Source organism: Centropristis striata, chromosome 14 (assembly GCF_030273125.1).
Source record: "Centropristis striata isolate RG_2023a ecotype Rhode Island chromosome 14, C.striata_1.0, whole genome shotgun sequence".
Classification (NCBI taxonomy): domain Eukaryota; kingdom Metazoa; phylum Chordata; class Actinopteri; order Perciformes; family Serranidae; genus Centropristis; species Centropristis striata.
This window is the reverse complement of record NC_081530.1, coordinates 17,337,186-17,349,724: the sequence shown is the minus strand read 5'-3', so window position 1 is coordinate 17,349,724 and position 12,539 is coordinate 17,337,186. Positions and strand designations below refer to the sequence as shown.

The window sequence follows — 12,539 nt, the reverse complement described above, 5'->3', positions numbered from 1 at the left end:
ATTTGCTCCTAATACAACCTGGGTGTGGGGCATGAAAATAAAAACTTGTGTCGTTTTGAAGCTAGCACTGATCGGTGTAAGATGGGGCTTAAAGCTTTAAAGCTGCTTGTAGCTGTATTTTGAGAGCCAGGCTAACAGTTTCCCTCTGTTTCCAGTCTTTATGCTAAGCTAAGCTAACGAACTAATGGAGAGATATGAGACTGATGCATGAGTTTGTTTTGGATTATTCTTTTTTTTTTTTCCTACACGATACAAGCTGGATATCAAGTAGGACCAAAAAAACTGAACTAAAAATAAAGTCCTTAATAATCCATAATTTAAAGATACAATTCACCAAATATTGACTTAATTGATGTTAATAAAGCTAATAATGACTCAACTGATACATAACTTGTCTGCAATTTATAAGAGTGAAAGAGTATGACATTGCGACACAGTAAAGATAAGAACAAGCATCATAACTAAGTGCAGTATTAGCAGTAATAAAATGACAAAAAACATAAGTATAGTAGTAAATTTAACTTCAACAAGATCTTAAGTTCAAGACATTTTAATTTGCCTGTTACTCTACACACGTTACAGTTCACACAGTTTATAAGAATAGATTCATTTGGTTAAACAATTTTACAGATTATTTTACTGTGTAAAAATACATTATCACTTCATTTTCTGCTGTAATACGGTTTGATGCAGGAGAGCAAAGAGATGCCACAGAATTATGCATTCATTAATATAATATATTATTTTCAGATTCCAGTAAATAATGCGAAAAAACCCAAAATATAAAGAGGATAAAATGTGCTATTAATGTTTCAAACAGTATCACCTGAAAACAAAGAGTTCACCGAACAATGACAACGCTGGTGAATAATTATTTCCTATGTATATATACAACAAAAACACTGATAATACTCCAGTATTTCACAGTCTGTGAGCAGAACATGGCTGTCATGTTTCGTTACCAAAACATTACCCATATGTGTTTATCTGAACCTGAACGTCCAGATGTGTGACTCATGCCGTCTGGAAGTTATAACGGAACAAAGCGGACAATAAAAACTGAAATAACTTATTCATAGAACATAAATTATTATTTTCCAAATATTTACACATGGTACCTTTTGAACATCAGTGCATCACAGACAAAATTATGCATCTCCTCGACGGAAAAGTAAACTGGTGAGAAAAACCCTGCGCTGGTGAAAAATGTACCGACGGTTCAAATCTGAAAGAAATAAAAAGACTTCACATTCTCTCCAGCACTTGAGGACGTTCCCTGAGTCGTAGGCCATGTCAAGTGCTGAATATCTGCTGAGAAATCCTGCAGAGAAGTCACCCAAGATGTCCATTATTGGAAAAAATGTTTACCTGATGTTTATCATTCAGTTTCTAAGGAAGCAGAAGAAGAAACAGGCCACACAAGTGTCCAAGACTTTAACTAAAACTGATTATATTGTTGGATTCACAGACTGTTTTGACACCAGGAAGACTGTTTTCATAGGGAGCTTTTTAAAAAATGGCCTGGTCTTTAAATATATAACATACAACTCATCAATTACAGATTAAAGGAAATGCATTTTCTCAAACATACACAAGACTTTCACCCTGTAGACCAGGGGTGGGCAATTCATTTTCCCAAGGAGCCACATGAGTTACTGCCAAGGTTGCGGAGGGCCGGACCAATTCTCTGAACTCAATTCTGCTCAATATTACTTTAATAGCTTTGTAAAATGCTGTAAATTATATGGGTTTGAGCTGCTACTGGTAAGAATACATGTTATGATGAGAATGTGTTAATGTTGAATAAGTCAAATATAGCAGTAAAAAAATAGTAAAAACTATTTTTATCTCACTTTTCCATTGATTTTTTTTTTACCATTTTAACGCATTTCTGTGCAGCTGCGTGTGCATGCATGCACATATATGCAAATCTCCTTCAAAATAAAAGCACTGCAGTTGCATTGATTTCTAATTTCGGGGTAACCTTACACGGGCTGGTCAGGTACCGCCAACCATAGATGTATATATATAAACAGCCTTTGTTATATATGTCTACGGGCCGGATGTGGCCCATGGGCCACCTAATGCTCAGATGTTTGTGTCCTGTATGAAACCAAAACGGCTTTGCATCCCCTTTGTTGTCAAACGCTGTCATGAATTGCCTTTTAACCAGTTTTAAGTCACAGTTTTTAACTAAATATCTTAACAGGGTGAAGGTTTTTAGTCATTTAGGATCTGAAGTTATCAGAGAAACAAGCTGAGCAAACATCAGAGCCAGCTGCCAAACAGCGTCATAGAAACAATGATTTTGTTCAGCGGAAACTGCTTAATTTAGTGTTTTTTCTGGTTTTAATCAAAAATCACTTTGTTTTGGAGAGGAGAAGAACTTGTGAGGATAATCGGCTCTTGAAACAAAGGTACACCTTTTGACTTTGTTCAAGATTTTGTTACATTTGGACAAATCCATGCTAACACTTCCCCCATTTCCAGTCTTAATGCTAAGCTAAGCTAATAGCCTCTAGTTTGCAGCCTCAGACAAGAGAATAGTGATAGTTGATCTTCTCATCTTACTCTGCAGGAAAGTGTATTTCCATCTCTATTTGCCCAAAAGTTGAACCATCATTTAAACATTTTGTTGTTTTGGTGCCACAGAGGAGACTCTTTAACACGTTAATCTGATTATTTATCCATGAATAAGCAGTCACTGTCATGTTGAAGTGGCCAGAAAAGAAACGAGAAAACAAATGTTTGAGGTATTAAACATAACCTTGTTAGGAAATGCATTACTAAGATCTTCTTGCCAAACAAATCAGGCAAATTTTCTTCCCGTCAGGTGCAGCCCAGCCACCGGCAGCCTGGTGGAGGAGGTGGACTACCTGCAGCCACAGGACTCCACCACCATGTCCTCGTACTGTTTGTACACCACATTGTTCCCTGAGTCGATGTAGAGGATGCTGATGGGGCTGAGCTTGGATGGGGCGCAGCAGCTGGGCGGCATGTTGCTGGGGTTCATTGAATTCATCAGAGTCTGGATGATGGCGTGGTTGGTGGGCTCCAGGTGGGAGCGCAGAGGGAAGTCACACATCCCCTCGCAGTGGTACGCTTCGTAATCCAGTGGGGCGATGATCCAGTCGTCCCAGCCCAGATCTCTGAAGTTGACGTGCAGCGGCTTCTTGCTGCACCTGGACTTGGACTTCTTGCCGTGTCTCTTCCCGTGGCGGGTTTTGGAAGCAGCCGTCCGCCGTCTCCTGCTGGCTTTAGTTCCGGGGCCCCTCTCTTTGGCCTTCCTCTCCAGACCCAGCAGCGCCCTCCCCTCCCTCCTCTCGCTGAAGAGCGTCTGCCTCTTCTTGGACCTGGTGAACACCACCAAGATGGCTTTCTTCTGCTGAGGCCTGCCGTGCCGGTGCAGACCCAGGAGGTGCAGGTCCAGCTCCCTCTCGGGGTTGTCCAGCATGGCCCTGAGCTCCAGGCAGAAGTGCTTCCCTTGGCTCAGGTGCTGCTGCTCTTTGAATATTTCCCACACGTCCAACACCTCCCACTTGGGCCTCTGGGAGTCCTGCAGGTCCAGTGTTTTGGAGTCGAGCAGCTGCCGGTCGTGGCAGGAGAGGAGCTGGATGTCCACGGGCTCTGTTTCCGATATCCTGAAATTCCCAGACACTTTGGTGTAAATCCTGAGCTCGGCTCCCAGCACCTCCGCCTTTCTGGAGAGCGTTGAGACGTCGAACAGATACTGCTGCCTCCTCAGAGGGGAGAGTGGGAGGTCATCTGTGGAAAACATTAAAAACAGCAGGGTCAGATTAAACCTCACGGGGACGGTGTGCATACCACAGAGATGTGGAGTCTGACAGGAAAAATCCCACTAGTGTCTGCACTGAATTAATCTGGGAGACAAAGTCTGAGTCAGGGCTGCTACCTGCATGCACACACACACACTCTCTCTCTCTCTCTCACACACACACACACACACACAAACACTCATAAAGCTCCACATACCTTGTCCGCTGTCCACAAAACTCGCAATAGTGTTTGCAGCTTTAGAAGAGCGGAAGAAGCTGGCGTTGAGTCCCAGCCTCTCCGCCGTGGAGAAGGTCTTGTAAATAGACAGCATGTAGTCATGAGGCTCCACTGACTCTTTAGAAGTCGCTTTATTGTTCCTGTCGATGGACGGCGGCGCGTAAAACTCCTTGAAGTACTTGGAGGCTTCCTGTCCATCAAAGATCCTCGACACCTTGCTGCTCTTCGGGGCAGCTGGAGGGAAAATAGCGAGAGTGTGAGAGCAGGGGATTCCCCAGACAAACAGCAGAGCCCCGCAGAGAGAAGCCAGGTGATAGAGATCCATCCTCCGGGTCTGAGTCAGAGCTGTGGCCGGGGGAGGGGGGGGGACCAGCCGGAGCTGAACTCTGCGGAGCAGCCACTTGCTGCAGAGTGGATGCAAAGTGCGCACAGCTCCGGAGGACAGGCGGTGCAAAGTTTAAAAAAAAGGGGGCGAGAACACGCCCACATTGTACTGTTATCGTTAAGGCTAAATAGAGGGGCGCAAATTAAGGCTGTAAAACTAATTGTTCCTCTGTCGGCCGTCACCTCCCTCCGGGGACGCAGATGTGCGCTGAAAAGACGCTCTGCCGCATTTGCGCACACTCTCTTCCTCTTCTACAAAATGTGCTCTTGATTTTTCTTTTTTTTGTCTCAGTTTTAGAAGTTTCTTTCAATTCAAGTAGGACTTAAAATAAGAGTGCAGCTGTGCCTCTTGAAGTCAGATTTATCACGGAGTCTCCCGCCCTCTAGTGAGCTGCAGACAGATCGTCCTGCTGCAGGAAGAGGACAGACATCCAGCCAATCAGCAGCCTTCAGCACCATGGACAGAGTCAACAGAAAATGTGTTTTTTATGATTGATTACATGCATTAGTCACAACTGAGCTCACATCGTCAAAACTCTTCACACAGTCAGAGAAAACAGAAGTCAGAGTTGGTCAGACTGTGAATGCATTTTGTGTGAAAAATGATTAAATGATCACTTTTTTTTTTTTGCAAAACACCATTTATCTACAGCACATTTATCAAAAACACTAACAATAGCCTATGTTAGACAGAGAAAGTTTTAGCAGATTGGTTACAATAAATTGCAATAATCATTATTCCAAACAGCGGATTGCAATTCCAGCTTAAAGCCACCCAGGGGTCCTGTTTTTGTCTCGTTACCAAACAGACAAAAGGAGACAGCTTCACAATTGTTGTTGTTGTTTTATTATTGCAGTCCTGGAATTTGTATTTTATGTAAAGATATATATATAAAAAAGGCTACAGCTGCATAATTGTTGAATTTCTGACTAAATAATCTTTGCTGCAGTCAATACGACCTATAAAAAGGTGAAATATGAATGAAAAGGTGTTAATTAAAAAAACAGTTCAATCTTAAAATATAAAAGTTCATAATTTCTGTAATGTTCCCTGCAATTTTTGTTTTTTTAAGGTGAGTTTCTTATGAGTGCATGCTTTCTGACTGAGGATTGTTGCCATTGTTCTGGTCCAATGAGTTTATTTTGAGACATGTATGACGTTTTTTGGAGGTGAAATTTATTATTTGGAAGATAAAGCTCATGTTGGTGATTCAGACTGTATGAGGAGTTTTTAAAAAGCTGCTTCAGTATTGACTTTTGCTTGAAAGCAATGGGAACAAAACTGTTATGAAGAAAAACACTGACACAATTAAGATTTTTATCAATGAAAAATAAACTTTATTGGAAGGAGAATAAAGCTTTAAAAGAAAGAAATCTTTAACAACATAAAAACGTCCCATCATTTTCTTACAGAGTCAAGTTAAGAACCTATTGCACCTGTTTTAAAAATCTATATCATATATATATATATATAAATCTAAACACCTGGAGAATAATCACATGAGACAGACATTTACAGAAAATACAACAAGAGAAAGAAACAGACACAAATAGTCTTTACAGTCGAGCTGAATACTTTGGATTTATATTCTGGTTAAAGTTTGATTTGTGCGTTATTTGAACCCGTATCCCAGTATTATTATTATTATTATTATTATTATTATTACTGATTAAAAACAGAGCATGAGTGTGTAATATATTCAGCAGACTTGTTTGTTTTGAGGTGAATAATTGCTGAGGTATCCTTCATTAAAACCTTCTCAGAGCCGTCTAACATATGGGCACGCTGTCTGAGCAGCACGCCACGGCGTAGATGACGCTGACCAGACACAGGCTGCCTGCAGACACGGCGCTGCTGGAGCTGAAGATGCTGCCGTCCTCTGTGGTGGCTGGTTTCTTCGTGGTCGGAGTGGCCGGCTGTGTAGCGTTGCTGCTGGTGGACGGGGTCTGGGTGCTCGGAGTGTTTTTGACGGAAAAGGTGCGGGAGCGTGCGCCCCACTCCTTCAGAGTGAAGACCATGGTCAGGTTCTCACCTGCAGCGAGAGGACAAGTCAGTACTGTCATTACATTATTCATCACTGTCATTCATGCAACACGACCATCTGAAGTCAACAACCTGAAATACTTCTGCAGTACTGGGAGACCTGGAGATTACAGACACTTTAAACACCCTTTTGGTCTTTTAAATCCTCATTTTCTTCCATTTTTCGACCATGCAACTATAACTATTGTCCTCTTGAGTCAAAATGAACCTGGTTTGGTTTCTATTTATGAAGAATAAAATATAAATCACATCCAACAATTCTGTGTCACTCCTTTTATAATTATGTGGTCAATAGACTTCATTTCCATTAAATTCTACCTCTTGTTTTGGAGTAAATAAGCAGAAAGGGTTAGGGTTCAGAGCTCACTTGTGTCACTGAGGTCTGCATGTGTGTGTGTCAGACTTTACTGCACAACAAGTACTTTTACTTTTGATACTTCAAGTACACTCAAGTACAAGTTTTATGTTAAGTTTTATGTGTCTATAGAAAACTGTTGTTTTTCATAACAAACAGCGTGTGTGTGTGTGTGTGTGTGTGTGTGTGTGTGTGTGTGTGTTGTCTGGAAGCTCTGATCCTCATTTAGGGTAAAAGCTCTGACAAAATCAGGTTTATACACTGTAACTTTGCCTGACTGCTCCACCGGGTAAGACCACAGATGCTTTACATTTGAATTTAACAAGCACATTTAAATGAAAGTAGTGATTATTAACTTTCTCTTCTTCTGCAAAGAGCATGGTAAGGAGCCATCCTTTTTTTGAGGCAACTACATAATAAAAACACATATTTTTGATGATAAAAAACATTAGAAAATGGGTCAAATTGGCTCAGTGAGCATGCACCTCCCACAGGAGATTCAACACACAGATTAGAGGAGATGTATAAAAAGAAAAAAACTATTGACAAAACATGTATAAAAAAAAAAAAAGACACCCACTCATAAAAAATATACTTCCAGGCCCATTAAACAAACAACATTAAACAGAAAAGTGAATTTTAAGGACGTGTCATAGAGCAACTCTTTTCAAAAATTTGTATTTATATGTAGAGGAATATATTTATATTTCCTCTCTTATAGGTGAGGCTTTTAGATGAGCCTATAGTGTATTTATTTAAGTTGCTTTTTCTATGACTTTTCTTTTAAACGTGCAAATTAAAACTAAAACATCACTACACAACACAAAGATATTCAACTTGGTTGACATAAAACAGAAATAAGCTGCAAGAATCAGAATAATTGAAATAAGTAATTGATAATAAGAAGTTGTTTCCAACCAGCTTCTTATCTTAGCTGCATTTGCTCGGTTACTTATCATTTTTATTAAATCTTATTTTCCCACTGTTGTCTTATTTTCTGGACATTATTTATAATCTTTCAGTTGTCTTAGTGTGTTTATGTTGTTTTGATGTTTTAACGCCTCCTCCTTGTCCGGTGAATGTGAAGTTAAATGTCAGGAGCCTGATGCAGACGTACCGCCGTTCTGGATGGACAGGTCGGTGAAGTTGGCCCAGCAGGTGCTGAACAGGATGGTGGTGTTTCCTTCCAGCCCGTCGACCTTCTCCCCGCTGGCGTCCTTCAGGCTGGTTGTTACCGTGAGCGTCGTCACTCCCACAGAGACGCAGTTACCCTGCAGCACAAGTCAGCGCTGTTATTATATGAAATCAGGGGGAAAACAACAAAGGTCTCTGGTGGATTCAAACTGGAAAGTTTCAGTTTGTGGTTGGTTACTTAACCTACAACAGGACAGTGATTTCTGATCCTGAGCTGCTGTAAATTACGTCATTTTCCTGATGTTGCAGCAGCTGAACTGTGTTAAAAGTGTGTCTGGAGATGCATCGTCGCCTCACCTGCTCGTCCACAGCCATGAGGCTGGGCTGCTGGGACAGAGGACCCACAAACTCTGCGGCTATCGGCTCCTCGATCAGCAGCAGGTCGTCCACGCTCGACACGTAGCTGACTTTCGGCTCCTCCCTCGTCACCTCCGCTGTGGCCTCCTGACATTTATCACAATCAGAATCAGAAATACTTTATTGATCCCTGGGGGGATTTTTTTTCTTCACTGCAGTTATTCCAACAAGAAAAGAAGTAAATAGAAGTGTATATACTGTATATAAATAGTAGAAAGTAGCAAAAATATTCAGACTTATAAAAATATAGGACTTAGGACTATAAGACTTAAAACAGATTTAAAATATATACTTAAAAAATACACAGTCTTAAAAAAATTCAGACTTTAAAATTTAGAATTAAAAAATATTCAGACTTAAAAAATATCCAATCTTAAAAATATATACTTAAAAAAATATTCAGACTTAAAAATATTGACTTTAAAAATATTCAGACCTAAAAATATAGACTTATAGAATATTCAGATCTAAAAATATAGACTTATAAAATATAAATTAAGAAAATATATACTTAACAAATATTCAGACTAAAAAATACAGACTTAAAAAATATACAGACTTAAAAAATTTACAGACTTAAAAAATAATATTATTGCAGAAGTAGCAGCAGTAAGCAGGTGACAGGCGACAATGAATTATAATGAATGAAGACATGAGGTGTGATGTGCTGCCATGATTAACAGGCAGGTTCAGTCTATTGATGCTGTGAGGGATGACACAGACAGGAACGACTTTCTGTGGTGTTCTGTGGTACATCTTAGTGGAAGAAGTCTATTACTATATAAAAGTTCCAGTGTAGTTTTATCATTGAGTGTGGACTCTCACCTCTTGCCAGTCGGGGTCAGATGATGAAGGCGGAGGTGGGATGACGCCCAATGAGGACACGTTGAAGCCAATGGACTGGCTGAGGTTCCCGGACACGGCTGCCTGACCCAGATCGTCAGCGATGTCCTTCAGGAGCGAGAAGTCCTCCTCATCTGAAGCGACACAGGCAACAGAGAGATGCTCAAAAAAACGTTCACATATAAGACTCTAACCCTCTGATGCACAACATATAAACACCTTCTAACGCACAACATGGGTCAAAAATGACCCGCATTCATTTCCCATGTAATTTCCTGCTGGCTGTGTGTTTGAATATCTTTTTATTTTTTTTTAATTTTTTTTTACAACAGATCATTATACAATATATAATTTGCGACCCGGCCCCGGATAAGCGGAGGAAAATGGATGGATGGATGGAGATCATTATATCCATTTTTCCTTTCATACTTTATGAAGAAAAATTGTTATTGTATTATTACATCAAGTTTACACACATGGGTCAAAAATGAGCTTGTGCATTAGAAGCGTAGTGATGAAAAAACGTGATACACTAAATTAAGAATTTGAGTATATGTGTAACTATGTTTGTCTTATTTTTAAGGTTTAACTTTAAAAGAGTTGTTAGAACCTCCAGAATACATTGGAAAGGACAGTTAATATTTGTGTCTTCATTGTCAGGTTTTAAATTGGTGATTGGTGAATTGATGACAACATATAAACACCTCTTAATGCACAACATGGGTCAAAAATGAACTTGTGCATTAGAAGCGTAGTGATTAAAAAAAGGAGTTTTTATTCAAAAGGTAAGAAATGAAAACAAAAAATTAGAATGTATGATGATCAAAAACAAGTTAATTGAGGAAAACCTGCAATACTGAATGATGAAATTAATTTATTGCAAAGATATAGAACATAAAAACTTAGTCGGGTCACTTTAGACCCGTGTTGTGCATCAAAGGGTTAAAAGATGAAATAGGATCCTCTTACTGTTGGTGCTGTTGGAGGTTTGCTGTACTGGAGGTTTCTTGATCTCAATCTCCACCTTCAGTCCGCCCGTCGATCTCTTCCTGCGCCGAGCGCTGCCGCCGTCCTCCCGGATGATTTTGGAGATTCGAATCATGTTCGGGGGAACTTTGAGGAACGCGGCGAGGTTCCCGATCAGGCTGTCTCCGAAGAACTCCTCCTCGGTCATGGCGGGGAGCTCAAAGGAGATGAAAAGGACCGGGGAGGTTCGGATCTCCACTGGCTCGGAGCCTCGCAGCACCACCTTCAGCATCTTGTTGTCCTGGTCGAAGTAGTTGGTGCCTGCAGACGCGTTCAGCAGCGGCACGTACTGATCTGAAGATAAAACACATGAAGAATAATAACTTAAACCTTCTCTTCACATAATGCATCCAGGAGCAAAGAGTAAATCTACATGATCTACATTATTGTTTATTGATTTATTGTTTAATTATTCCTGCAGAAATAAGAGAGCTGATTCAATCTCTGTCAGGATGAAATAAAAATAAAAAAACACATCTGCAACAATAAGTGCAAATATTAAAAATTAGTGGCGTTCTTTGACAGTAAAGTTGCACATAATTGTTAAAATATCAATTTTAAGACTGAAGGAAAAGATTTAGACTGAAAAAATATTACAAGCCTCTTGTCTGGTTTGAAAAAAAAAAAACTATTTCCAAATTTTCTTAATGAAGTTGAAAGAAATGACAGCATAAAAAAGTGTCAGTGCTTTCAGGTGTTTGTGAGAAAGAAGGAAAAATGAATTATCTATGAACTAACAAGTTTAGTTGTAGGAAGTGAACTCAACTGAACTTTACAGTTTCTGCTCTCTTTAAGCTCTGAAAAAACAAATCGTTGGCCCAATAACATAGTTGCCTAAGTCATATTTGAACGTTTTCAGAAAACAAGACAAAAATACATTTTTAAGAACATTGCTTTTTAAAAAAAAAAAAATTGTAACAGTAAGTTACAAATGACTTAGGCAGTTATGCTATTAGGCTAACGAAATGCTGCTATGCTGGTATGTGAGACTGAGGCTGCTTCTACATGCTGTTATCTGATCCATGTGGGACAGTGATGTGCAGGTAGAGTACCTGGAGTGAAGGGCTCCTTCAGGGTGTAGTCTGTGTTTTCATCGTTCCACTTGGCGTTAGTTGGAGCGATCAGATTGTTCTGGAAGTAAACATCCAACCGCTGCGGCTTGGAGTAGAAGACTGACACCATGATGCTCTGCACAAAACAAAAAACAAAAGATGTCTTGGTGAAAAGTGAAACAAGTAACAGAAGTGCCACATTTAAAAGAAAACTCCATTAAAAAAACAAACATTTAATTTGTGACTGAAAATCAGAAAAAATCATCACTTAACCCTCTGAACTTCAGCAAGCAGTTTGAGGGTGTTTTTTGCTTCTTTTCTTTTTTTTCAACATTTACTCACTGTGGCCTTGTATTTTACCGTGCTAAATAAAATAAATATACAATATATATAGTATGTCCTGCACCTCTATGGAATCAGCACAGTCATAGCTAGACATGGGAACAACTCAAAAATGTCTTTTGTGTAGAATAATCAGTTATACTGACATAAATCATAAAAAAAGAAAAAATGCAAGTTGAATTTCTCTGATAAATTATTGAAAAAATTGGAATAAAATGTAATTTATATTTACAATACTTTTCCAAGTGGCCACAAGTGTCATGACTTTTTTGGGAAAAATAAATGGTGTCTCCACATTTTATACACTATTTTCATTTTTGCAAACTCTCCTGTCCTCTCCTCTCTGCTCTGTGTAAACACATTTATCAGTGAATATTTGTGACGTGACTGTTCGGTCAGCAGAATCAATTAAGGCTTCACAGTGTCGCTGAGGAGCAGAATTTAATGTTTTTACCAGGATCTAGTTATTCTAAATAGTTTATTTTTGGGGACGTTTTAAATTAGAAATGTAGAATAAAGGGATTTTGACAGAAATATCACAGTTTTAAGGTTAATTTTTGTAATGAAAACTTTCATAACCTCCATTCAAGGACCGTCGGAAAGTTCAAATTCTGACGATGAAGTCTGATTTTACAGTTTCTTTTCTAGAATAAATGGTGCATTTTTGGCGATCTTTTAAAGAAAACATGTTTCTAGATTCAGAGGGTTAATGTAAATCTAATATTTAGATTCCTCCTGGCTGTGCACTGACCTCAGACGGATCAGAGTTCAGCATCATGAGGCGAAGTTTCTGCGGGCTGACGCTGGAGAAGAAGACGTCGACGGAGCGTCCGGTGGCCACGATGCTGTGGAAGAGAGACACTCTCTTCTGGCAGGTGTAGCCCGAACACCAGCCGTGATCCTGAGGACCTGGACGCAAAGACACACG

General features: G+C 39.6%; 2 protein-coding genes across 3 annotated transcripts in view; both read right to left on the bottom strand.

Annotated features, from left to right (window-relative positions):
- Positions 1–504: 504 nt before the first annotated feature.
- Positions 505–4,339, bottom strand: gdf6b (growth differentiation factor 6b). The gene is made up of 2 exons (XM_059350234.1): positions 3,994–4,339; positions 505–3,765 (listed from the first exon to the last, which is right to left on the bottom strand). The coding sequence occupies exons 1-2, from the start codon at positions 4,337–4,339 to the stop codon at positions 2,873–2,875; spliced, it is 1,239 nt and encodes a 412-aa protein (XP_059206217.1). The 3' UTR covers positions 505–2,872.
- Positions 4,340–5,713: 1,374 nt separating this feature from the next.
- Positions 5,714–12,539, bottom strand: part of LOC131985532 (fibrocystin-L-like) — a 74,622-nt gene continuing 67,796 nt past the window's right edge. For both annotated transcript variants that reach the window (XM_059350690.1, XM_059350691.1), the window contains exons 69-75: positions 12,363–12,520; positions 11,270–11,405; positions 10,161–10,511; positions 9,174–9,325; positions 8,289–8,435; positions 7,915–8,068; positions 5,714–6,431 (exon numbers count right to left, since the gene is read on the bottom strand). In XM_059350690.1, the coding sequence (XP_059206673.1) occupies positions 6,169–6,431; positions 7,915–8,068; positions 8,289–8,435; positions 9,174–9,325; positions 10,161–10,511; positions 11,270–11,405; positions 12,363–12,520 (1,361 nt within the window). In that variant the 3' untranslated portion in view covers positions 5,714–6,168. The remainder of the gene's footprint in view (positions 6,432–7,914; positions 8,069–8,288; positions 8,436–9,173; positions 9,326–10,160; positions 10,512–11,269; positions 11,406–12,362; positions 12,521–12,539) is intronic.

Coding starts and splice junctions, on each gene's coding strand:
- gdf6b (XM_059350234.1), bottom strand. CDS start 4,339: ATGGATCTCTATCACCTGGCTTCTCTCTGCGGGGCTCTGCTGTTTGTC. Junction 3,766..3,993: donor TTTTGTGGACAGCGGACAAG/GTATGTGGAGCT, acceptor TGTTTTCCACAG/ATGACCTCCCACTCTCCCCT.